This window comes from Zootoca vivipara, chromosome 17 (genome assembly GCF_963506605.1).
Source record: "Zootoca vivipara chromosome 17, rZooViv1.1, whole genome shotgun sequence".
NCBI lineage: Eukaryota > Metazoa > Chordata > Lepidosauria > Squamata > Lacertidae > Zootoca > Zootoca vivipara.
The window spans coordinates 32,417,262-32,441,085 of NC_083292.1; the positions used below are offsets into that span (position 1 = coordinate 32,417,262).

Below are 23,824 nucleotides of genomic sequence, written 5' to 3' on the forward strand. Positions count from 1 at the left end.
GTGCATAGATCGCCTCCTCCTTGGCGTGCGAAAGTTCTCCTACCATTAAGTCCCCTCTTTTTTAGGGGGAATGGAGCCTTTTCTTCCCTTTGGCTGCGTTGCGGGGAGGCCTTTTACTTACTCTGGCGTCCGGTTGACCCCCCCCCCCCCGCTTAGGAATTTGTTTCTTAGAAGGGGGGATTATGCATGATCCTAGCGCAGAGAGACCGATTCCGTAGGTCGGCTGATTTAGTTAATTGATTTTGCCCAAGTGTTCCCTATGAAGATCAAGTGATTGTTAAGCCACTCTGAAAAGTGTCGTTCGGGGGGGGGATAGGGGTCTCCTAACAACTTTCAGCACCCTTAAACTACAGCTCCCAGAAATGCTTGAGGGAACCATGGCATCATAGTGGCATCATAGTGCTTTACCTGTATACAGTATTGTGAATGTGGCCACGTATGCTGAGAGAAGTGGCTGGCCCAAGGTCACGCAATGAATTTCATGAGGGTTAGTGGGGATTTAAACCTGGGCACCCCCTGGTCCTAGCCCAGTGCTTTAACCACACCACATTAGCTTCCATTACCAGTTTTCCCCTGTCTTCACTCCCTCAATGTATAGCTGAATGAGCAACCATCCAACACATACTTAAACTGGGAGTAAGTTCCACTGAGAAGAGCCAAGTTTTTTTAAAAAAAATTTTTTTAATTAAATATCTTCTTGGTTCACAAAAAATGTGCATTATCTTTTTCTTTTCCCAAATCCAAATCGTAAAGTCTTTTTTTACATGTGATGTGAGACATCAGGTAGGGGAAGGAGGAGGGGAGAGAGAAGGGGGAGAGGGGATTGTGGTGGCAATGTTTAGTATAGTGTAGGTTTGGCCTACACTTAAAGTAGGTAAGAACTTAGTGCTCCTCTATTTCTTCTAGCTGCCTACTGCTGTTGCCTCCACCATTTCTTTTTATTTGCTAGGTGGCAGCCCTCCAGGATGGGATTTCTCTTTTTAGAGATACCAAAGACAATAATCCCAAACACACTAACGAGAGAATCAGTTTCGTTGAACTCTGGGAGGTTTGCAGCTTGCATAAACATTTGTGGGATTATAATGCAAGTTTCTCTCCTCCTATGCTTATGTGGGAAGTTTAAAGAAATTTTCTCTTCAAAGGAAGCTCCTAATATCTACACAGCAAGACCAGTTTGTTACTCGATTAGAAAACTTTATTATACAGTAATCTGAAAATGTATTTTAGTAGACAGGTGTTTTAAGTTTTTGTACTGAAATAATTATTCCAGAAACCCCATAGGACACCTATAATTTTTTTAAAAAGGCAATCCCATTCTTTAGCACGTTTGAGGAGTGGTGTCAGGATAATGTATGTGTATGTCGCTAAAGGAATTATCTAGCACTGTACACTCTTTCCTACAGTAGTTTTATTTGTGTGCCTTGTTAGCTAACCCGACGTGAGTTTTATAACATGCATTACTGCTGCTGCTAAGTTTATATCCTAACACTTCTTCCAAAGGAGCCCAGAATGGCAAACAAACCAGCAATAAAAATATATATAAAATTCATTTAGATAATGGACCTAGCAATGTGGTTTAATATTGCGTATCTTTTGTTTATCTAGATTGCTTTATGGCCATGTTTATGGCTTTCTGACCATATTAAAGATAAGGATAGTTTTTTACTGCCGTGTCATGAAAAGTAGTTGAGAAGCAGCTGAAGGAACATTTGTGTCCTGCGGAAGGATACAACCATGAGGTCTGCTCATCTGGGCTAAGGTTCTACAACAAAGGGGGACCTTCCTGTGCGGGTTCCCAATTCTTTCTAGACTGGCACCAGTGCAGGCAAACACCTGTTGTACAAAGCAGTGGTTTTCAACCAGAGTGCCGTGGTGCCCTAGGGTGCCTTGAATGATGGTCAGGGGTACCATGGGCAACACTGGCCTCTGTCCCTTTTTCCTTCCCTCCCTCCTCTGATGCCCTCTTGCATCTCTGCCTCCCTAAGGCTTGCACAGCTGTTTGGTGCAGCAGCCTTGGCTAAAAGCTCCGCAGGCAAATGGTGCCTCTGGGACTGGCCAGGGGGTGGTTCCCAGACCCTTGTGGGACAGTGGGAGGAAGCACCTCTCTTTGGGGTGGGGTGGGGAGCTCAGATACCAGGGGCAGAAGCTGCAACTGCCCAGAGGACTCCCAAGGAGAGGGGAGAGGAGGCTGAAGGAACACTCCACAAGGGTGGGTGCTTGAAAAAGGGTGAGAGACTGCCAGTTCTGAGGCAAGGGTAACATAATTGGGCTTCTACGCCCCACAGGGGTGCTGCAGAAAAATGTAGTTTGTCAACGGAGCAGTGGACTCAGAGGTTGGAAACCTCTGGTATAAGGTATAGGAGAGCTTTAAATTCCACACTGCTGTTACCCATTGCCAAAGTGTCAGAATATTTTTGCTTCTGTGATTCATAAGCTTTTGTTTTCCCCCAGAGGACTGTTGTGCCAGTTGCAAAGTATTCAAATTCTTTGTGCATTAAAGCAAAGAAAAGCAAAACATAGCAAGTTGAAATGCAGTTTCTCCATTTCAGCTATAAGGCCTCCCGCCCCAGTTCTCTGCTTTTAGATTTTGGAAAAGTAAAGTCTTAGTGGCTAATTATCTTGTATTGCCCCTTTGCTTTTCTCATGTGGACCATATCCAATGAGGTTTAAGGAGGAACTAAAGCATAAAGTGATCAAGCTTGAGATTTTAAAGTATTATTTTAAAAAACACAATTTATTTAATGAAAAACTCCAAAAATAGTGAGTGGGAGTGGGGAGACAACAGACCCCACCTGCCAAGGATAGAATGCATCAAATACCAACAAGGCTCCAAAATTTAACCAAGCAGAGATTCTTAATGTGGATCACTTGGAGCCTGCAGTACAAACCAAGACAATCAACACACTTACAAAAAGAAAGGAGAATAAAATGAGATTATATACAAAACTCATATTTATGTACAGTGGCTGGGATACATAACAGACACAAAAATCCAGATAATCTGAATTTATAGACAAAAGTTCCAGAATGTGCAAAATCCACACAGCAAAAACAGGAAACACAATGGTCCTCAGATGGACACACTTACTGTAACAGTCGAGACATGAGAAATTAGGCCTGAGGCAAGGCTGTACGGAAGCAATGAACAGAGACCTTGGAGAGCTCCCTGGAGCAGAGTGCCTCCCTATCTTGGCTCTTTCCTGGGAGTGTCATTCCCTAGGGAAGAGTGTACTCTTTGGTAGGCTCTTTCGTGGGGCTGGCTCAGGAGTGGTAGGTGGGTATTGGGGTAAGGAGGAACCAAGTGAAATGATGCTCAGGGAATGAATATGATGTGTGTGGTCATTGAGTTGCTACCCCATCTGCATGTCCCTGAGGCAGGGTGATTTTCCTTCCAGGCTAGGAGTCTGTGACTTACTTTCACCTTTCGCTAGGCACAAAGGACAAAGTGCTTAATGTGGGAGCGACTCCTGCCTATCCATCCTCGGAGGCACATCCATTCAGCTTAGCCTCCTGAACCTGCATTCCTCAGGGAAGAGAAAGGACCACCCATTCAGAAGGGATTGGATAGAGTGCCAGGATCCTTCCTACAGTGCCAACAGTTTACACTGGGAGGATGCTGCATGTGCACCCATTCCAAAGCAAGCAGCTGAAGGACTTGGTTTCCAGAGCTATCTGGACAGCTGCTTCTTGGAATAAACCTCCCTTCCACTCCCTTGTGCATTATGGGTGCAGGAAGGTTAAACACTGGAGAACCTAAAGGGAAAAAGGAGGGGGGAACCAAGCCAGCTGTCTGCCCCTAGTCCTGCAGGTGGTTTCACAAATTCTAACAAGCCCAAGCTCAACAAGCCCCTCTCTGTCCCTGACCACAGCTGTGAGAGCAAGAGTGTGTGCGTGCCTTTACAAAGCATGAATCTGAACAGCCAGGTCACAAAGAAAAATCCAACACATGTGAGGCGGTCCTGTGCTGGTTTGACTGACAGATGGGCACATACGGTGTCAACACTGCACCAATCTGACTTGCGGAGTGGGCGGGGGCAATAGTGTGCACTTCTATAGAAGCCCAGGATGCAGCTACAGACACAGACTTCTGTCACTACTTGCCCTTCTCCCACATCCATTTCCGATTGGCCAAAGGCAACCAAGAGGAAGTCATAAAAGTTAAACCATGGTGAAGGCAGAGTTGATTGGCTGCTGAATGAATCCCATCCACTCGTAAGTTCCACCCTGTTCTCGAGATGCACAGCTTGTGACCCTGGCCCACCACCACCACTGACCGTAGCCTGCCAGGTGCTCAACAATCTCTCCATTTCTAAAGTTTTGAACAACAATAGCAAGCTTACTGAGCCCCTGGTGGGCTACCATGTGCTGCTGGTGGACCCCACTCAGTTTAGGGAAGGTCGTAAGTTTCACAGGCCAAACTTTAAAAAAGGATCTTAAAATAGAAGCCCATTAGGGTGGATGTTTCCGTGTCAAAGAATCCTGGACGTTGGCTACTTGGAGCCAAACTGCTCCCTTGCTTCTCCCAACTTGGAAATGGGTTGCCTTTTGCTGGCTCTCTCAGACCCTTGACCTGAAGCAATTTCACTGGAAGTGACATTTGCTTATGGAGGAAGGCAAATGAATATGAAAATGAGACGGGAAGCATTTCTACACAGCAAGTAGGAAGAAAATGTTCAGAGTTGTGCTTATTTAAATACCCCGTGTTCTGGGTGGCACCTCACTGCTCCCTTTCATGCCCCCAAAGCCCATGGCTCCCACATTTGAGCCAAGGAGTTTATTCAGAATTCAATGAGTGGGGAGGACACAAAAAGAGATCTAACTCAAAAGGAAATATGTAGCATGCCAAGATATCTGTGACATCTCCTCCTTGAAGCAGGGGGCTGCAGTGTTCAGGACAGACGCACAAGATCAAGTTCACTGTGTGGCTCTGAGAGCATTGCTTGGGACAGAGTAGTACAAAAGCCACATTTGTTAACGTAGTCACAGCAGCAGGAGCCAAGAGAAGGAAACGGAAAAAAGTGTACAGGTTTTTTTTATCTGCCACTGAGACTCCACAACGAGGGAGATGCAATCCGATCCAGGGGCCCACGGCCAGTTAAGCCTCGGAGGGGACACCCCACCCAGGGGCATAAGGTGAACGAAGCTGCTGGTACTTGTAGTCATTCTTCTTGGGATCTCTCTCTCAAGAAACAGCTGCAGTGGCTTAAGGACAGGCCTAAAAGAACTGGCCTTGGGGAGAAACTTCTTGAAGGCAAAGAGCTGCCTGGATCCTCCTCTTTCAATCTGGGAAGCAGAGCAGATTGCTCAAGAGTTATTTATAAATCCAGCTCTCTCCCTGCCACCTCCACATTTCCCCTTCCACTGTAATAGCATAGAAACCAGAATCACCACTTCCAGCTAGACAAAATTTCACTCTGCTTACACACACAGTTACTTTAAGCTGAATTTTGGGGCCTCTGAAAATATATGTGGATTCAAAAATCTAAAAACCATCTAAAAGACTGAATGTGGATTGTACACGCCACTGTTTGACAGAGCCACACTGTATGCTATGAGCAGTTAAGTGCTTAAGCATTATAATGGCTGTTTCAAACAGCCAATAAAGTGGGCTGATGATGTGCTGCCAACCCCCACAGTAGGGGTGGTTTGATTTATTGCTGGTCAGGGACAGATAAAAAGCAGCACAGCTCCCTGGAAGCACCTCAGAGCTGCTGACAAAGCGCTCTAGGAGAGGAGGCAAGGTGGCTCCCATTTGTCCCCTGCAATACCAGCTTCAGGGCCCCCGGTTTGTTTTCATGTTTTACTACCTTAGCAAAACAAAAAACAAAACAGGAGTGCCAATGCTTGGAGAAGGAAGGAGGGAAGGTCTTTGAGGGACAGAAGTGCATATCAAGCACATAAAAACTGCCCTCTGAAGTGCAGGCTTACTACACAAAAGTAGCCTTTTCTCCAGCCTTCCTTAAGCATCACTATGTTGCCATTGGTAAAACCATTTTGCATCACTGTCAAGGAACCTCTGGTCTCAGCCATGCATCCAACCCCTGCAGCTATTCAACTTGCTCCCTTCAAGTCTCAGGGCAAAGGCTGATCTCTTGCATGCCAAGGCGAGCGCTTAGAAGAGGAATGCTTGGCAAGGTCTGCTACTTCTGGTATGGCACATAGAGTTCCCAGAGGCTCTGCAACATGGGGCTACTTCAAATAAAAACCCCAAAACTGAAATGCCCAAAGGGAAGGAATGCTGCTGGGATCCCAACCATGCCTTATAAATGGCTGTGGCAAGTTGACTGCACAGATGGCTGAGCAGGTCCCCCCCCCCCAAAAAAAGTATCTCCTTGTGCTGAGCTGCATCACACCACAAGGCAGGCTCAGGAGCCAGAAAGAGGGCAGAGGAACAGGGTGTCACTTCTCCTCTTGACTGTAGCATGTGGCTGAGAGCACACACCTCTCAGAACTGTTGCCAAACACAGATGAACAGGGTGAGTTTCAGGACAGGCTGTCTAATGAAGTTATCCAACTCTTCAGTATGGTGGACAACCTCCCCCACCCCTCACTGCACTGTGATGCCACACTAGCAAGTGGAGTCTTACAAAGAAATGGAAATGTATCTTAGGCAAACAGTGACCTAAGATCTTTTAAAAAACATTTCGAAGGTGAGATGAGGAGGGGAAGTGTAAGAAAAGAGCAGTACAAAAAATGAAAGAGTGAAGGGACACAGCCACCGGAGCTCAGTGGATGTGGCTGTCGAAGAAAAGCGTCTGCTTCTAGCTCCCTACAACTGACTTTTCTGCTCTTCATCTTTGCAATAAGTGGCAACCATGCAAGATTGCTGAGACTCCTTCCACCAACTTGGCATGTTTGACCTAGCAACGTGACACAGGATGGGTTGGAGGCAGGAGAAAAGGCCTTGCCTGCTAATGGCAAGAACCAGATAGGGTTGAGTTTGGTTGCTAACACAACAGCCAATGTGGGCTTTGCAAGCTTTGTGCTTTTGGAAAGGCTGAGGTTGAAAAGGAGAACTTTGAGAGTGGGTGCTCAGTAAAGCTCTCGGTTGGCTCAGCAAAAGCTAAAATGTAAAAAAGAACAATATTGTTAAAGGCGAAGTTTTGTGGACCACAAGTTCTCAAACACATTCTTCAGGAAGACAGAGGCATGCCAGCTCAGAGAAGGAGTGTGCGCCAGGAGTGATGGGAAACCAATAGAATCCAAATACTTTGGGATTCGTTCCCAAAATGCAATGCACTCAGCACAGATGGAAGCTGGACACCCACGACATGATGTGGCAGAAAAATATGAGAAAGCAATTGGCGGGTGGCTCCTTGGCTGGAGACAAAAATGTAGCATCTCTCTTGGCACCAGAGGCTGGTCCCTCCCTGGCGAGACCCGATCAACACACAGTAATGCAACATGGGTGAAGTTACCACAGGACAGCTCTGATTTGGCTGATGGTTTGGACATAGGTGATGCCGCATTGCAGCAGAGTGATGAGGACACAGGAGGGACCACCATGTTGTCATCATCAGGCCGGTTTTGAGCCAAAGAGTCCGACAGGGAAGTGTTTCACATGGGTTGGCCACTGGGCAGCTAACTGGAAAAACTTGATGTCACTCCACTCCACACCATCAATGGAAACTAGGGAGAAGAGAGAAGATTCCTATGAACATAGGAAGCTGTCTTATACAATGTATTCTTCATTGGTACACTCAGGATGTTAGAGGCAGGGACCTTTCCCATCCCCTACTGCTTGGTTCCAGTTATTGAATCTGGGACCTCTTAAATCCACTGAACTCTGTTCTGCTCCCCAACACAACAGCTGTGCTGAGAAATGAAGAGTTGGTCACTTCTGGATCTGGCTCTTTGGTTGGATCCAATTCCCTAACCCACTATAAATTATTATAAAGAATATAATGAAATCCCTTCTGGTTTATCAGGTCCCTCGCCATTTTGAAATCCTTCCCAGTCACCTTCAATACTATCAGGCATCCCTGATCCCAGGGGCAAGCATTACCTTTCAGCATAGTTTGCTGCTGTTTTGCAGAGCAGATCAGCCGGCTGATTCCATCAATCATTTGGCTCTTGGAATCTACTTCTCTCTCTTTGGGTTTCTTGCTCAGAAAAATTGTGGGAACTAGAAAGCACAAGGACCTCCAATTAGTGAAAACTAGTCTCTCTCTTAAAACATGAAGTAGAAGAGTTGGCATGCTTATGGCAAGACTTGCAGGGTCAGTGGTGGAGCTTCATGCTCTGGCACCAGGGGGCGGAGGGCAGGTGGGGGGCCAGCCGCGATGGCACCCCACGGGATCTCCCTGCTGGGGGCGGTGCACTCCACCCGCACTCCTCTTCCTCCGCCAGTGTGTAGGGTTAAGTCTTCAGCAGTGCTAAATGGTTCAAGGGGCAGACTATCATGCAAAAGCCTGCTGGCAATTTGCCCTCCAGAAAGGAGCACCTCCAGTAAAGAGGAAGTGTCACTCTCCATAACTCACCTTTCTTATTCTTCTCTTTGGTGACAACAGTCATGGCCATGGTCCCAGACAACTGGGTTTCCCCACTGTTTGGAAGCCGTGACACCTGCACCGAGCGGAAGACACTCTTGAGTGTATTTTTGGAGCTGGCATCCTTTTTCTCCCCTTCCTTCTTTTTTTCCATGGCTTGAACTAGCCAATAATCCACCTGCAACCCAATGACATCGCCATAAGGGCTATTGGGGGACCTGTGATCAAGTGACAGGAAAAAGTGGGGAAAAAACATGAGCAAGTACTGCATTGTTGAAAAAGCTATTGCTAACTGACATATTTGCACTGACAACAGATATATTTGAAAAAGGGACTTTAGGACTTTTGGGGAAAGAACATGGCGGACTGAATGTTTTTTGCTGGCAGGCTGCCGATGGAGATAATTATGTGGTGACTGATGATAGCCAGGCATAAATCTTGACTATTGAATTCACTCTGGAGATAAGAGTAAACGGGGAGTTAAGCTCTGATGCCCCGATACTTCGGGAGACTGACTAGAATAGTATTCTAATGTATGATCAGAGTAAAGAGACGGTGGTATGTACACAGTCTATGGCATTTACTTTGCTCTTAGGATCTTTCATAATTTATTTTCCCAGCAAATATGTCCAGGGTTCCCAACCTGATAAGGAGAAATAGCACAACCTCCATCCACACAAATTGTTTTCATACCCAGAGACCTACCCCATGACAGCCAGTCCACTAGTCATAGAGGGAGATGATGGAGGGGTGGCAGTGACGTCCCTGGAAAGCCCAGAAGAAGAAGGGGGAGAAGTGGAGGGAACTGTGAGGCTGATGATGGGAGAATCATCTCCCTCTCCTGCAAAGGAAGGAAATCATGAGATGGAGAAGGAAGATTTACCTGCTAAATAGAAGCAATGTTAATTCTCAGGTTCTCTTGCTGAGCCTTTCATTTTAATTACAAGGCATTTATCCTAAGTTAAAGAAAGTTTCTCTAGCACTATTACTTATGCCAGCATTTTCCAAATGTCTGATAGTTGGGTCATGGCATTTACTTTTCTTAGACTAGAAACACCTACACTTTTGCTTTTACAAAGACATGCAGTATTCTAATCAGCTTCTGGAACAATGGGTAGGCATCCTCCTTACAACTATGGGATAAATCTCTTTGATTTTGTCTCCTAAACTCTTATTTACTCAGTCAATTCAGGTCTCAGGAATTGGATTGGGGGTTTCTGAACAATAGATATGCACCTGGGATTTATTCCACACTTGTCAGCCGAATAGCAGGCTGCATCCCAGGACATCTTTATCCACAACCCCCTCTTACGATACCCTTGCTCGATGGCTGGCAGAGAGAGGTGGGATTAATGCTGCATGAGGACCTCCCCACTCTAGGCATAGAGTATTGGATGGATCCATCCTAGTAGCTTAACTTTTTACAGGCACATTTCAGACCCTTCCTAGCACTCCAGCTGGTAAAATCACTGCTGGCTGATACTGTACAGCTATAGCATACTATAAAAAGCATAGGTTTTTCATGCTCTGTCAAGCTGGGTCAGCTATTTCCTAGTCAATATTACTGAAGCAGACCACCCAATTTCATGCTCGTATTCACTTAACGGAGGAAGTGGAGTAACTAGGATAACCAGTCTTTGCTCTAAGCAGCACAGGGATCTTGGTGGGTGTGCCCTACCTGTAGCCGCAGGCGAGTCTTCAATGAGGCCGACTTTAACCACCTGCAGGGGGCAGGGAGTGAGGAGGAGAGAGCAAACAATGAAGGCAAATCACTTCAAAAACAAAGCCTGACAAAGAATTTAGCTACAGGTGGAAAAGAAACACATTTGACTTTCCTAAGGAAAGTCACTTTATCTCAAAGTTATAGAAGAGAAGCACAGGACAGTTATCCCTTCTAGAACTATAATGAAAACATGGCATTCATAGTACATACCTAGGGTTTTTCTTCCCATATCTGTCCCCAGCTCAGTATTTACTATCAGCTGTTTGAGGCCTGAAACTGGGACCTAGTTCAGGAAGCCGCTGAAGACTCAAGCATGAAAATCTCTTTCCCCCTCTTTCTTATTCTAAACAGTGGAAGTGTGGCCCTCTGCTCTTAGCCTGATCTGTTGTTGCTGGCATCCATCTGTCTTAGGAGACAAATGGAATAGTGTGCCTTCAGAGATAAAGTCAAACCGTTGGAGAGTTACAGCCCCTACTGTGGCTGTAGAGACTGATATGGGAGAGACATGTTTTATCGATGGCGGGGCAGATGAAGATTTCCAGTTTTGCTGCTTCAGGTGCTCTATACGCCATAGAGCACCTGAAGCAGCAAAACTGGAAATCTTCTCTCTGTGCTCCTCCTAGTGGTCATTCCTCCTCTGGTCACTGCTATGGATACAAAACCTGACTGTCTCCAGATACTGCAATTGTCTGCAGTGGAAGGGTTAACGTTGCCAGCCTTCATGTCATGTTTGCAAACATCTTTGCAATGCATAGTTGGTCTACTAACAGGCCTACTGCCTGAAGCCAGCTCCCCATAGAGCATGCCCTTGGGGATCCTGTCATCTTCCATTCTGTGTACATGACCAAACCAGCATAGATGATGCTGAAACAGAAGTGAGAACATGCTAGGAATGTGGGTTTAGGTCAAGCTGAAGGCACAGGAGAGCAACAGGGAGAAGAATAAGCCAAGGAGATTTGGAGTGAGAACACAGCCCCATTTCACACCACTCTTATAAAGAAGGTGTCTGAGGATGAACTGTCATACTGTATGGTGCTGTGCATGTTGTCATGTAAAGACATGCTCATCTTGTGGAGCTTAGGTGGGCACCCTATCTTGTTGAGCAGTGTGGACAGTCCTTTTGGGCTGACAAGGTCAAAGGCCTTTGTCAGGTCTATGAAGGCGATGTACAAGGGGCATCTCTGCTTTCAGCATTTCTCCTGCAGCTGGCACAGTGAGAAAATAATGTTGATTGTTCGACATGAGCTCTGAAGCCCATTGTGACTCAGGATAGACCCTGTCAGTGAGTAACACAGTACTCAGCAGGAAGATTCCATGGTAGTTGTTACAATCATGGTGGCCACTTTTGCTCTTATAGAGGGTCACACATCTCTTTTTTTTTTAAACATACTTTTTATTAATTTTACAAAATACAAAAAAACAAAAAAACGGTACATACTTAAACCCCTTTTCCACCTCCTTCCTACCCACCCACATGGGTCCTCCCCTGCCACAGAAGTATCCCATGTTTGTGAACAGTCAGAAATGGTCCATTTTATGCTTGGATTTCTGTCCTCCTCCCCCTCCCCTGACCCCAAAGCCCCCCCCTGCCACCAGGGAGCTCCAGCAAACCAGGGCAGTACGCAGGAGGACATCCATCCAACCATCTATTGTTATACCAAAAAAAGAGAAAAATAGAAATAGGAAAAAAAGGGGAAAAAGAAAGGGCGAAGAAAAAAAAGAAAAAGAAAAAAACAATACAAAACAGAAAAATTTTTCTTGCATTCATAGTTGAAAAACCATATTTTATGGGCTTCCCCTCCCCCCCTTCCCCGGTTTTCATCCCTTTTTTATCATCTGCAACAGTTTCTTACTTTATAAAAATACACCTTTGTATCTTATACAACTTATAAATCAATTGTTAACATTTTCATCTAATATTCAAATCACTGAAAATTCAAACTCCCATTTTCTCTTCCCGTGCCTAATTTTTTTTTTCTCCCTCTATAAGCCTCCATATTTTCACATTTTCCAAAATCCATTCACTTTTAAAACTATAACTATTCTCAATTTAACCTTACATCCCCGATTACCGGCTCCACCCCCCCCAATCCAGCAAATTCCAAAATCAGCAGACCAGTTATAAACCTGTTAATCCATCCTTATAATCACAACATCACTTTCCCTTCACCCCACCCCCTGTTTACAGTCTCTTGCCATCCAGGTCACCATACAGGACCCCTGAATTTCTTCTCTTCTCTGCATATTTTTTCCTTCTTCCCTGTGGGCGTTCTGGAGTTCCAATAATACCAATCGTGCCCCCCTCAAAGACAGGGCACTCCATCCAACTTTTTGTAGAGTAGAGTCATCATTTTTTTCATGGTGTGTTTCATTTTGTGTTGAATCATCACAGTCCTCATCTTCATCTTTTCCTTCCCCATCATTGTCATTCTCACATTGCTCTTTTTCAGTGTCAAAAGCTTCATCTCCTAGAAAATCATATTCCGCCATCACCTCCTGAAATTTCTGCTGTAACTCCTGTCGTCGTGTCTCCTCTTGACATAACTCTATTCTTGTTTCCCACATTAAGGTCAAAACAGACCGCTGGAACTCAGGGGAACACTTTTTTGTTGACATATTTCAGTCCTGCCAAGGTCAAAACTTATCACGTGGGGTGGAATATGATCACAGTTTATTTTCTCGACTCCATTTTAACAAGCTGGCTGCATTCTTCAAGTCTTGTTAACAATAAAGTTCGAACTCACATTTCACAAGCACTTAAGCCAAAAAAGAAATTCCACAAAGTCCAGAAATACAAAGTGAAGTAAAAATTGACTTATAAATCCTGATCAACTCACTGAATTGCCTAGGCTGCCGGCTCCCGAGGGAAAGAAAGGTTTTTCTTAGGCTTTACCTCATTGCTGCAGGGCAGTCATAAACCACAGTCTCTCTCCCCTTTTCACCCTGCATCAAAGGGGATATTCTCTTTGATGCCTTTGAGGGATCCTTTTGAATTACAAATCTTCTGTTTATGGCTTCGGGTTTCTATTTACTGTCTCTTTGTTGCCGTGGGGGGGGGGTGGCTTCCTCTTTTCTCCCCTCTCTCCCAGACCAAATTGTTTTATAATCCAAATCGTGAGGTTACTTACAGTCTTTTCCAATCGTTTTATTTTCGGAAGAATCCAGCGCTCTCCGCCTTCGGCTTGAAGCTTCTCCCTGCTAGAATAACGTTGCCGCTCAAAATGGCCCCCGCGACTTCTACCCTCCTCGCTCCGGAGCTCTTATTAGAGCTAACCGAAGAGTTGGGGAGTCCGGATTGGGTCTGTGCCGAGCAAATTGCCCTCGGGACGCCCTTCCCGAGGTTCTAAGGGGCGCAGCGTTGCTCTCGCTGCCCTCCCCACTCCTAGCAGAGACGGGCCGTCTCGGAGACGAGACGAAACCCCGCCGATCGACGCTGGCGCTGAATCCGGAAGCCTCAGAGGGTCACACATCTCTTGTGGCACAGATCCTTTCCCCCAACACTGCAAGAGAAGACCATGGAGGTGCATAATGAGGGAGGAACTTCTGCTGGGATTCTGCCCTGTCCTGGGGCTTTACCACATGCCTGAGAGTTGATGGCATTCTTCAGCATGTCGAGGGAGGGACATCTAACGCTTCCAAGACAGGAAGAGTCTGGATGCTGTCAATTGCTGTTTCAGAGCCCATGTTTTCCCATGAGTACAGTTCTTGATAGTGCTCTGCTCATTGCTTCATCTGCTTGCTGCGGTTTGTGATGACCTCTCCAGACAAGGTATTCAGTGGTGCAGTTTTCCTGATTGTTGCTCCAAACTCCAAAGGCTGTCCTCATGCATTTGTACATTTTTAAGCATTGCCACTGTCAGCAGTGACAGTGTCAGCTCTGACACAGCTTTTAGCCAGTGGTCACTGGCACATCATCTGGCAATCTGCTTAGCACCACTCCTTGTCTTTCTCAGTGCAGCCAGCGTCTTGCCACAGGCTGCACGCTTGCAGTTCACAAGAGCCTCGCTCTCTGCAGTGATAACAGGCTCCATGTCCTTAATGCCGGCCTCAAACCAGTTGCAGATCTGCTGCTCTCTTTTGCCAAAAGAGATCATAGCTGTGTTGTAGATTGCGTCTTTGGTGTAGGTTCCACCTTGTTTCGACACTGTCTCTGGTGCAGTTCTTTAGAGCTTGTTCGATGGAATGAGAGAAGTGTTCACAAAATTCAGGCATGGTGGTTCTGGCAGTGTTGATTCAAGGCCACACTTTCTGCTTTGTGCCATGGGTCCTCTTAGGCTGGAGAAGGATTTTGCTTGCCATCAGGTGATTTGTGTTTCAGATGTGCCCTGCAACCAGGAGGTCTGCCTGATATACTTGCCAACATTCCTAAAAAAGCTAACAGCCTGAAATTTGAAACTCTCAAGCTCCCCACACTGTTCCATCAAATAATGCACACATTTTTACTTTCCTCCTGTAAATAGCATGGGGGCTTGAGAGCATTCTAAAAACTAATGCATCTGTGGTTTCGGCTTAATTGGTTGTCATCACATCAGCAGTTCCAGCGCACACTTGTGGGTCACAGTCTGCTGAGTCACTCCCTCCACCCCTGCCTGGTTCAGATTGACTCATATTTCCTCTGTGCTTTAAAAAGGAGAGCAAATAATCTTTTTGCAGGGTTTTTTTTGGGGGGGGGGAATATTGCCTTTCTTGCCAGGCACACCAGTTCCTTTGCAGGGAAAGAGTTGTCCCCTCATGTCCACCTAATGGCCACACTAGCAAACACGATGAGCTTTCTTTAACCTTTAAGATCCTCCTCTGTCAAAGCAGAGGTTAGTTTGTCAAACATAGCCCAATATGTTTGGGTGAGGGTGGGAAGAGAAAAGGGAGAGCAAATTTGTTAGCAGAGACTTTGAGTGCCAGGCAGGAGTTTATGCTATATTAGAAGCAAAAAAAAACTTGTTTTGATGAATTGGAAGAGCCGCAAAAAGATTCCATTGAGCACATGGATTGATAATCTGGACAGATTAGCTACATATGAATGAATTGCATGTCAACGCAAAATAAGAATGAATAAATATGTAGAAATCTGGAACTAATATTTAAGCGATCAGGCAGATAGTGGTGGGAAGTAGAGGGAGGAGAGAGAGGTGGGAAAATATTGTTTAAAAAGGTGTAGTCATAGGTATATTAGTGTATCCAAATCTGAATTGCCAAATTGTGTTATTACTGTTCTTATGGTTTTTGTTGTATGTGTCTTTTGTGGTTGATGTTTGTATCAAAAAATCGATTAAATAATTTTTTTAAAAAAAGAGAGAGAGGAAAGATAACTTTTTGCTTTGCATGGGCCCTCCCTTGGGAGATCTGTGCTTTGAAACAGATTCAATTATTGAGGATGCAGCAGAGGCCTGCAAATAACAAATCTCCAAAAGATTTATAACACCACAATTGCAAAAACTGAGATAGAGTGCCTTGGCAAGAGAAAAGGTTTCTTCCAAATAATTATTTGTGACCATCTACCCCCCCAAAATCATGTGCAATAAAAGAGTCAAGATAAACCTAGACCAGTGGTGATGTAGGTGAGGCAACAGTTTCCCCTCTAACCATTAAAATATAATCAAGTACACCCCTCTTGGCCTTCCTCAGTCACCATCAAATTAAGCTCAAAGATCACAGACAGACAGTTGCTGCAAAAAGCCCCCACTTTATGCTTCATTAATTGTACAGGATGTATTTTCATGCAACATTTCAATTTAAAGTGAGCTGCCTTGTATATTGCAAGAGCACAAAGTGCCCTATGGAAACAAAAGGTGGGGTAATATACAGGGCATTGATCTTAAATGTGCAAGCTTATTTATTTTATTAGAAATGTTTACATTCTGACTGACTTTCTGGCTGACAACAGGCACTTCATAATAAAAACAGAAATGCAAACACAGGAAATGTTAAGAGCTTTTTTTAAAAAAAGGCAGTGGTGACAAAAATGCTACAAGCACTGCTCATCAAAGGTTGCACAGTGGCCACAAGGGAATAAAGCTATCTTTTCCCAACATGATTTCATCCTTGCTTGGGGCGAGAGCATCTCCTCAGAGGCAGCTGCATAGTTTTTTACCTCTGGCATTTTCTTGGCAGCAGTAACCAGGGAAGTGATGAAGGGATGGTGATGTTAACCAATATCTAGCAGATTGCAAGTGGATTGCAACAGTGCTGCTGTCATCATTTCCTTATTTTGCTTCTGAACGTCAGGGTTGGGTGGGTTTTTTTATTTAAAAAGCTACATTCACTTTACAGCTATCTGGAAACTTAATGCGTTGCCCCCTGGTTTGGTTTCCTTAACCATAGTTAAGTGTTACAGTTGAAAGCAAACTTAGCTGTGGATAAGGATTACCCACAAACCAGGAGGTGAAACCATGGCTAGAATGTATGCAAATTAACTATTGCATTCATTAACCATGGTTAAGCATTAGATTTGCACTATGAAAACCATGTTTCAGGTATGCAACCTCTCTATTTGCAAGGTTACAAACTGGTTACAAACTGGTCAACCACCCCCAACATTCTGCTAGCTGCCTGAATTTAGGGACAGTGAAACTGGTATTTAAAAACCAAACAAACAAGTCTAATTATATGAGCTCTTCAACATGGGAAGCCTGCTTTCACTTGTTTATGACTTCACCACTCATCAGATGGGATCCCGGCAGGCTTACTCCCAAGTCCTCGACTCAGAAAGATAAATTTAGCCCAAGCTAAATTACACAATGTCATTTGATTAAATACCACATCTCAATTTTAACAACAACTTCCGTTCAGCATCAGCAGGGTAAGGAACACAGTAGGTGAAAATGACAGTTCTGCAAGTGAGGTGGCTGCCAAAGTTAAACTACAGCTACAGAAATGCACACACATTTGTTTTCAAAAAGTAGGCTTTATCTAAGTTACCAGAGCTATAAAAGAGTTCAGGTAAACTGGCCCTGAATAAGATACGTTCATATTCAGAGATGAAAAATCCAAGAAATGTAACACTCTTACCCCAATGAAAGGGATGAACTTTTGGTAAGAATCTTCATCTTGGCTGTGGGTAAAGAAACAGCCATTAAAAATCCAAATGACAGGAAAAGAGAAAACAAACAATGCTGAAAGGCAAAGGCTTTCCCCACCTTCTTTTCTATTTTATGTATCTGACAAATGAAACTGGAACATAAACTTAGGGCTTCAAGAAACAGCATTATGCAAGCACACGACTAGACAAAAAGAACATGAAGTCTGGAAGGTCAGTCCCATCACATTATAGCCTCAGTGTGGAGGATGCTTCCACTTGGCAACGGGTTTCACATTGGGACTCTTGACTCTTGAAAGAAGGGTACCACATGGGTCCAATAATTCCATATGTAAGAGATTCCAAAAGAATTTATAGCTCTGATTGTTTTACAGCAGCTTCACATGGGCACACAGTAAACTTTCTCCCTAGCTAACCCCCCTCCTCAGCCACACATAATTAGGCTTGAAAGAAGCCTTCTACTGGCTCCAATAGAAGTCCTTTTTTCAAGCTTAATTGCTGTGGGTAAGGAAGTGACCTTCCTGGAAACTGCAGCTGAGGATGGAAGAGTGACTTGTGCCTCCCTAGCAATACTCTCCAAGAAGATAATCTCTAGCCGCATTAGGCTTGAGGGTGGGGAGAGAAAGCCAACACACTTTTTCAAACCTAATTGCTGTCACGTGAGTACACGTGTGTGTCATTGCAATGTGCCCACAACACTTTCACCAGTACATCGCAATGCACAGACTAGCCTTCCTTGAGAACCACAAGCAAGCCACCTTCCACTTTTTTTTACAGTGGTTTATCTCAGTGTTGCTTTGCAGACAAACAAAATGAAGACTGAGAAAGGGGATTCTGAATGAACTTTCAATAAATACAGACACTGCAAACATTATAGTTCACATTTAGGTTTCTTCTAGCTATGTGGGTGAGGCAACTTGAGCCCACTCACCCACCACGCTGAAATCAAAAGCCCATGACAGAGGGGTGGGTGGGGAAGGACTTACAATTTGTGTTTGCAGGTCAGCATGGCCTCGGCCACAGGCAGCTGGTGGGTCACGTTTGCTCCACTGACATACTGCATGATTCGGCCAACCACATCAAAAGGCTCTGAGGAAGAAGATAACCCAAGGAGAGCGTCAAGCAGGAAAGGCACACAGAGCAATACCCAAGCCAGCAAGTGGGAGAACCTTCAAGATGCTGGCTTTAAGATACAGGAGTTGGTCACTGAGGCACAAAGAGTGACAAGCCAGAGATATGGCTGATGGGGAGAGGGAGGCAGGAGAACTCGGATTAACAAAAAGATGTACAAGTGTAAGTATGGACCCTATCCTGGTGTGGTAAATGCCATTATCTCACCCAACCCCAACCCTAGCTGCCCAAATTTTCCACCTAGTCCATAATCCTGCTGATCAATATGTAGTTCTCTGTGTCTTCAAACTTACAAGTGTCATGAGAAAGGTGACTTTGCATCTTGGCTGGAATTGCTCATTCTATCAAATGACATTATGGCCTACCTTTGTCTGCCAATGACAACACTGTCTTATTAAACACTAGCTGGACACAGGGAGGGGTCCACATCTACCAAGCACTGGTTTGGTGTAATACCAAAAGACCCATACAAATTCTTTGGATTCTCACCTTAATTTGATTCTAACTTACATAAAAGCAGCACATATACAAGAGAGTCCTCAGTCTGGCAAGACAGAATAAAGACCTTTCTGAAAGATGTTACTTCTATAACTCACTGTGAACTGAAAACTTGCTCTTACCCGTCATAGGTGGCTCAGATTTGCTGAAGAGTTCTCGCCAGGTGGCATCTAGAAACATACCACTGTATCTGCTATCCACAGAGCCCATGTACTTGGCTACCGGGTGAGAACCTGGTGGAGAAATGAGAGGAAGGCCTATTTATTATTATTATTTAAATCTGTATACTGCCCTACACCCGGAGGTCTCAGGGCAGTTCATAACATAAAATCACAATATAAAAACACAAAATACATAATAAAAACAAAAACAACCCAATACTCCCACCTCTCCCTTTGTGTTGCTATGATTTTCCTTGGCAAGCTACACATATCTAGCACCGACAGATGGCTGCTGAGGCAACAGACCCTTTGGCATCAGAAAGCCATTAAAAAATAGAAACTGCAACTGTCTTTACCACAACACTCCTTTTGTAGAGTGCTTCTTATTATTCACAGACAAAAATGGGTAATCTCTTTGTAGCCCAAGAAAACTACCCCCCAATGATTGGGAAATTCACATCACATATTTCACTACAAAAAAATTGAGGCTGCTCAGCCATTATTATTTTTGTAATTGATTACCAGCTTTAGCGTAAACCTAAGCATTTTCTTATTCCCAAATACTCAACAAAACTGACTTTAGAAAACACTTAGGTGTGAGATAACAAAAGATGTCACTCATTATTAAAAGGAAACATCCACCTCAACATTTTGCCCTTCATTCCCTACTTCAGTACCACATCATAATGAAAACACAGCCTCAAAAACTGAGCAAGTACGTTTTTAAAGCTCAGACCCACCAATTAAATTTTGCCCTCAACAACTGAAACTGAGTCCACTGGTTCTGAGGAAGGGTATCATGGGCTGTAAAAAAATCCAGAGAAAGAATGTTGCGTTGAGTGAGCTTTTGGCAAGTATTGGTGGCTTCGTTTTTTGGACTGAGTAGAGGAAGGTATGTCAGTTCAGCTCATTCATTCTGTATGTAAGAAGAGAGCTACTATACCTGGTGGCTTTTGGGTCACTGAAATGTAGAACTATCGGGTTTCAGATGTGTAACTCAATAGCCACCTACCAATCGAGCGAGCCACAGGCGGTATTACCTAGTGGGATGATGAGAAACTTCATATAGCTCAGCCAGTCTGATGTCTTGTTTGCCAATTGCTTCACAAAAAACCTCAAGATGGAGCTGAGATAACTCTGTCCCCCGACAGACACCACCTTCACAGGACGTGGCATGGAGGAATTACAGTTGCAGCTGATGGGTGGAAAGAAAGAAGAGGACAGTTAAGATAGTTGTGCACCAGGCTCTGCATTTATAGTAGTATCTACCTGCAGAAGGGAAAAACAGAAGTGGTGGAACTGGGAATTCTTTCTTAGTTTTAAAAAGAAACCATGCATATGATCTACCTACACCCCACCCAAGTAAGTAGGGAGTTGCAAGGAACTGTTTCCTTAAAATAGGAGGTGCCACAGCAATACAACTCTGGCTTCTTCAGACTAAGGACTATATAACCACAGGCCTTAACAGGGGTCAGAAAACTTTTTCAGCAGGGGGCCAGTCCACTGTCCCTCAGACCTTGTGGGGGGCCGGACTATATTTTGAAGGAAAAAAATGAACGAATTCTTATGCCCCACAAATAACCCAGAGATGCATTTTAAATAAAAGCACACATTATACTCATGAAAAAACATGCTGATTCCCGGACCGTCCGCGGGCTGGATTGAGAAGGTGATTGGGCCGCATCCGGCCCCCGGGCCTTAGTTTGGGGACCCTGCCTTAATACATGCCGAGGCTTAATTAAAGCACAGCCTGATCTTTCAAAGGGACCTTTATTTCATTTATCTCCAACTTTTCCTTGTAGATAGCCCTAAAGGACTTGCAAGGTTCTCTCATCCAGGCACTCATCAAGACCACAGTCACTTACTTCCCAACAATCCTATGGCTCCTAGGCCATTAATTTAAATGCACTGCAATTTACTAGCTTGTCAACACTCACACTCAGTTAGAAGGCTGCTTCAAACTTTACAGGAAAATATGAGCTCTCATTTAGCCACCACATGTTCCCATGATGCCCACTAATGTGCATAGGCCAGGTATGTGTGATATCACATATGGTGAATATGCACTCAAAAGCTATGAACTGCACTGCCCAAGCACATGTTAGGAGATATAAATATCTCCCCTTCACACATTACAAGCCACAGTGGTGAAATGGTAGCTCCACTTTTTTTACAATGTGCCGACAACCTTCTGCAGACTATATCTCAGCTATTAGGAACCTTACATGCTCCATACATCTGAAAGAGCAATTTAAATGTATTTTATGAGGGTGGGAGGGATTCACTGTTTGTGAACTGTAAGCTCCTGCACACTGAACAAGTGAGCACTTCTTCAAAGCTTCAAGCATCCGTCTTAACCTGTAAATCAGCAGCATGACCAAAGGCCACTAGAGGGCACTGAAGAGCTGGAGAAAAATGCATTTACTGTACACCCCTCAATGATGCCTACAGCTTTACTGCTTCTAGACACAACACTGAGAACACATAACACAGTATTTTTCTTTTAAGCAGGACCAGGAAAGCTTGCAAACTCTTTAAGAACCCAAACATTTACTTTTACCCTCAGTGTAGAGTCTATGAGGAGCAGGAACTTTAGGGAGAGATGAGGGAAGAGCCAAACCTAATTCACCTCGATTCCAACAAGCACAGAGATCTCTCCTACCTTGAATTTCAGTAAGGTGTAGTCTCAAGCAGAGGAAAAGTACACAGGCATCTTTATGTCATGATGCAGAATTTGAAATTAAAAGCAGCCAAATTTCTGCATGTACTTAATTTCTGAGAGGTGCTGGGGCTCAATCCTGCATGGCATCTGCTTTTAAAGATCTGTTTCCATGTTTGGTGCCTGACAGTGGGTACTCAAGCACATGCTCAAAAGGCACTCATTATTTTGTATGCATTGAGGCCTGTGCCCTGGCATTAGACAGAGCTAAGCGATGACTCCAGTTAACCTGACAAAACAGTATAGTGTGAATCATGTCCTGGGAGACTTGCACTTTGCCCTCTCCAACCACTGTCATCTTGCAGTGACAAAGAGTACAGTGAAGAAAGGTCCTTCTAATTATACGGGTATTGACTTCCCATCATGGCTGTGAGAGAGGAAGATGCTGGAATTTGAGGGCAGAGCCTCTTTTGTAGGCAGCCAGTCCAGCCTATGCCGGCAAAGCAGGCCTGCATTTCAGCAGCTTCCAGGATGACTCTGGCATGAAAATGGCAAAGAAGCCCAGGGGAGCCAGGAGCACACAACTAAATCTTATTTATTGGATTATGGTGCTGGATGGAAATAAATATTGAGGGCTTGTCCTTATGTTACTGAAACAATGTAGTTGCTGTTCCTCTGGTGACTCAAGCCGATGTAACAATAGAATGTGCTAGAGAAAGGTTACATCTGCATTTAAGCTTAAAAGCATCTACCCCTTCATTACGAACTCCAAGGCCCTTTCCTGAGCACTCTCATTTTCTAAAGTCAAGCAGATGGCAACTGTGAAGCAGTGGCGTAGGAAGGGGGGACGGACCGCCCCTGGTTCCATCCCTGAGGGGGGGGGTGACATCACCACGGGCGGCATGCCACCCCCGCTCCGGGTGCCAAAGCCCCTAGCTCCGCCACTGCTGTGAAGGGTGCATTTTCGGATAGAACCTGACCTGACTCTCATCCTCACTGTCATGCTGGGTAAAGCCTTTTGTTTTCCCAAGCCTTTTAAAAGGAACTTTCAAAAGCAACTGTATATCTGAAGAAGTGTGCATGCACATGAAAGCTTATACCCAGAACAAACTTAGTTGATCTCTAAGGTGCTACTGGACAATTTTTTTATTTTTTTTATTTCAAAAGCAATTTAATTATTCTAGTTAGCCCCACCAATGATGCTGTGTTTGATTCTGTGGTTTTTAATAGATGGTTGCTTTTTGTTAAAATATTTTCCAATAAGTTCCACAGTGGCTGTCCTGGAAGCTGCTTTTACTGAAGGTGCAAGTACTAACGATTAAACAAATAAAATATTTTTAGGAATGAGGATCAACACTGGGGGGGCATGTATGTGTCTATTCCAGCTGCAGCAATGGCCTCAGGCTGCTTTGCTTTTCATGATACTAGAGCAATGTGGAGTGGAGCCACCAGAGATCTGTGATGATGCCAATCCTGTATGGTAGGAACTGGGTTGTTATCAGTGACCTGTTGTTTAGCAAGGTGTCTTCTTTGATTGACCTGCAATGTGTCCTCTTTGAGTTGTGGTCATAAGAACCGTAACTTCAGAACACATATTCCCAAAACTGAGTGTCCTGCAAGAGGCACTGGGAAGAATTTGAGACTTTTAAAATGTGGAGAAGGTTTCACAGATGCTCCTCATCTGCAACTCATCTATGTATAGGTTATTGACTACAAGGCATCAAACCCAGATGGGAGATTTGCGCACTTACACTGAATTCTTCCTCTCCCCCCCCCTTTCTTACTCTGCATACAGGCAGCTTTCACAATAGGATTGTGTTCCCTTCCTGTGGCTGAAGTCAAAGCATGCCTTGTACACAACCCTTATCTTCTCTCTGTGTGCCTGCCTTAGGAAGGAGGCAGGTACTTTTGTAAACACATTTGAGTACTGAAAGCTTGCAGATATAAAGACCATCCTTCCCCCATACTTCCTGCCAGACAAGAGTCTTTAGTTCTAAGGATAAGTGATGTTTCAGTTATTTGAGTGCAGACAAGGATGGACAGCCCTAATCAAAGTGGATTGGGGCATCCTTTTCAAGCAATTTGGAATCTGGTTTTCTTTCCCATTTTCTCAGGGCAAATTCCATAGTA

General features: G+C 44.5%; 1 protein-coding gene across 3 annotated transcripts in view; it reads right to left on the bottom strand.

Annotated features, from left to right (window-relative positions):
* Positions 1-2,148: 2,148 nt before the first annotated feature.
* PACS1 (phosphofurin acidic cluster sorting protein 1) overlaps positions 2,149-23,824 on the bottom strand; it is an 80,177-nt gene continuing 58,501 nt past the window's right edge. For 2 of the 3 annotated variants that reach the window (XM_060269481.1, XM_035097679.2), the window contains exons 16-24: positions 20,076-20,230; positions 18,997-19,107; positions 18,232-18,334; positions 17,218-17,260; positions 10,168-10,210; positions 9,195-9,330; positions 8,481-8,707; positions 8,006-8,125; positions 2,149-7,629 (exon numbers count right to left, since the gene is read on the bottom strand). In XM_060269481.1, coding sequence (XP_060125464.1) covers positions 7,517-7,629; positions 8,006-8,125; positions 8,481-8,707; positions 9,195-9,330; positions 10,168-10,210; positions 17,218-17,260; positions 18,232-18,334; positions 18,997-19,107; positions 20,076-20,230 — 1,051 coding nt within the window. In that variant the 3' untranslated portion in view covers positions 2,149-7,516. The remainder of the gene's footprint in view (positions 7,630-8,005; positions 8,126-8,480; positions 8,708-9,194; positions 9,331-10,167; positions 10,211-17,217; positions 17,261-18,231; positions 18,335-18,996; positions 19,108-20,075; positions 20,231-23,824) is intronic. The other variant, XM_035097680.2, reaches the window with a different exon arrangement.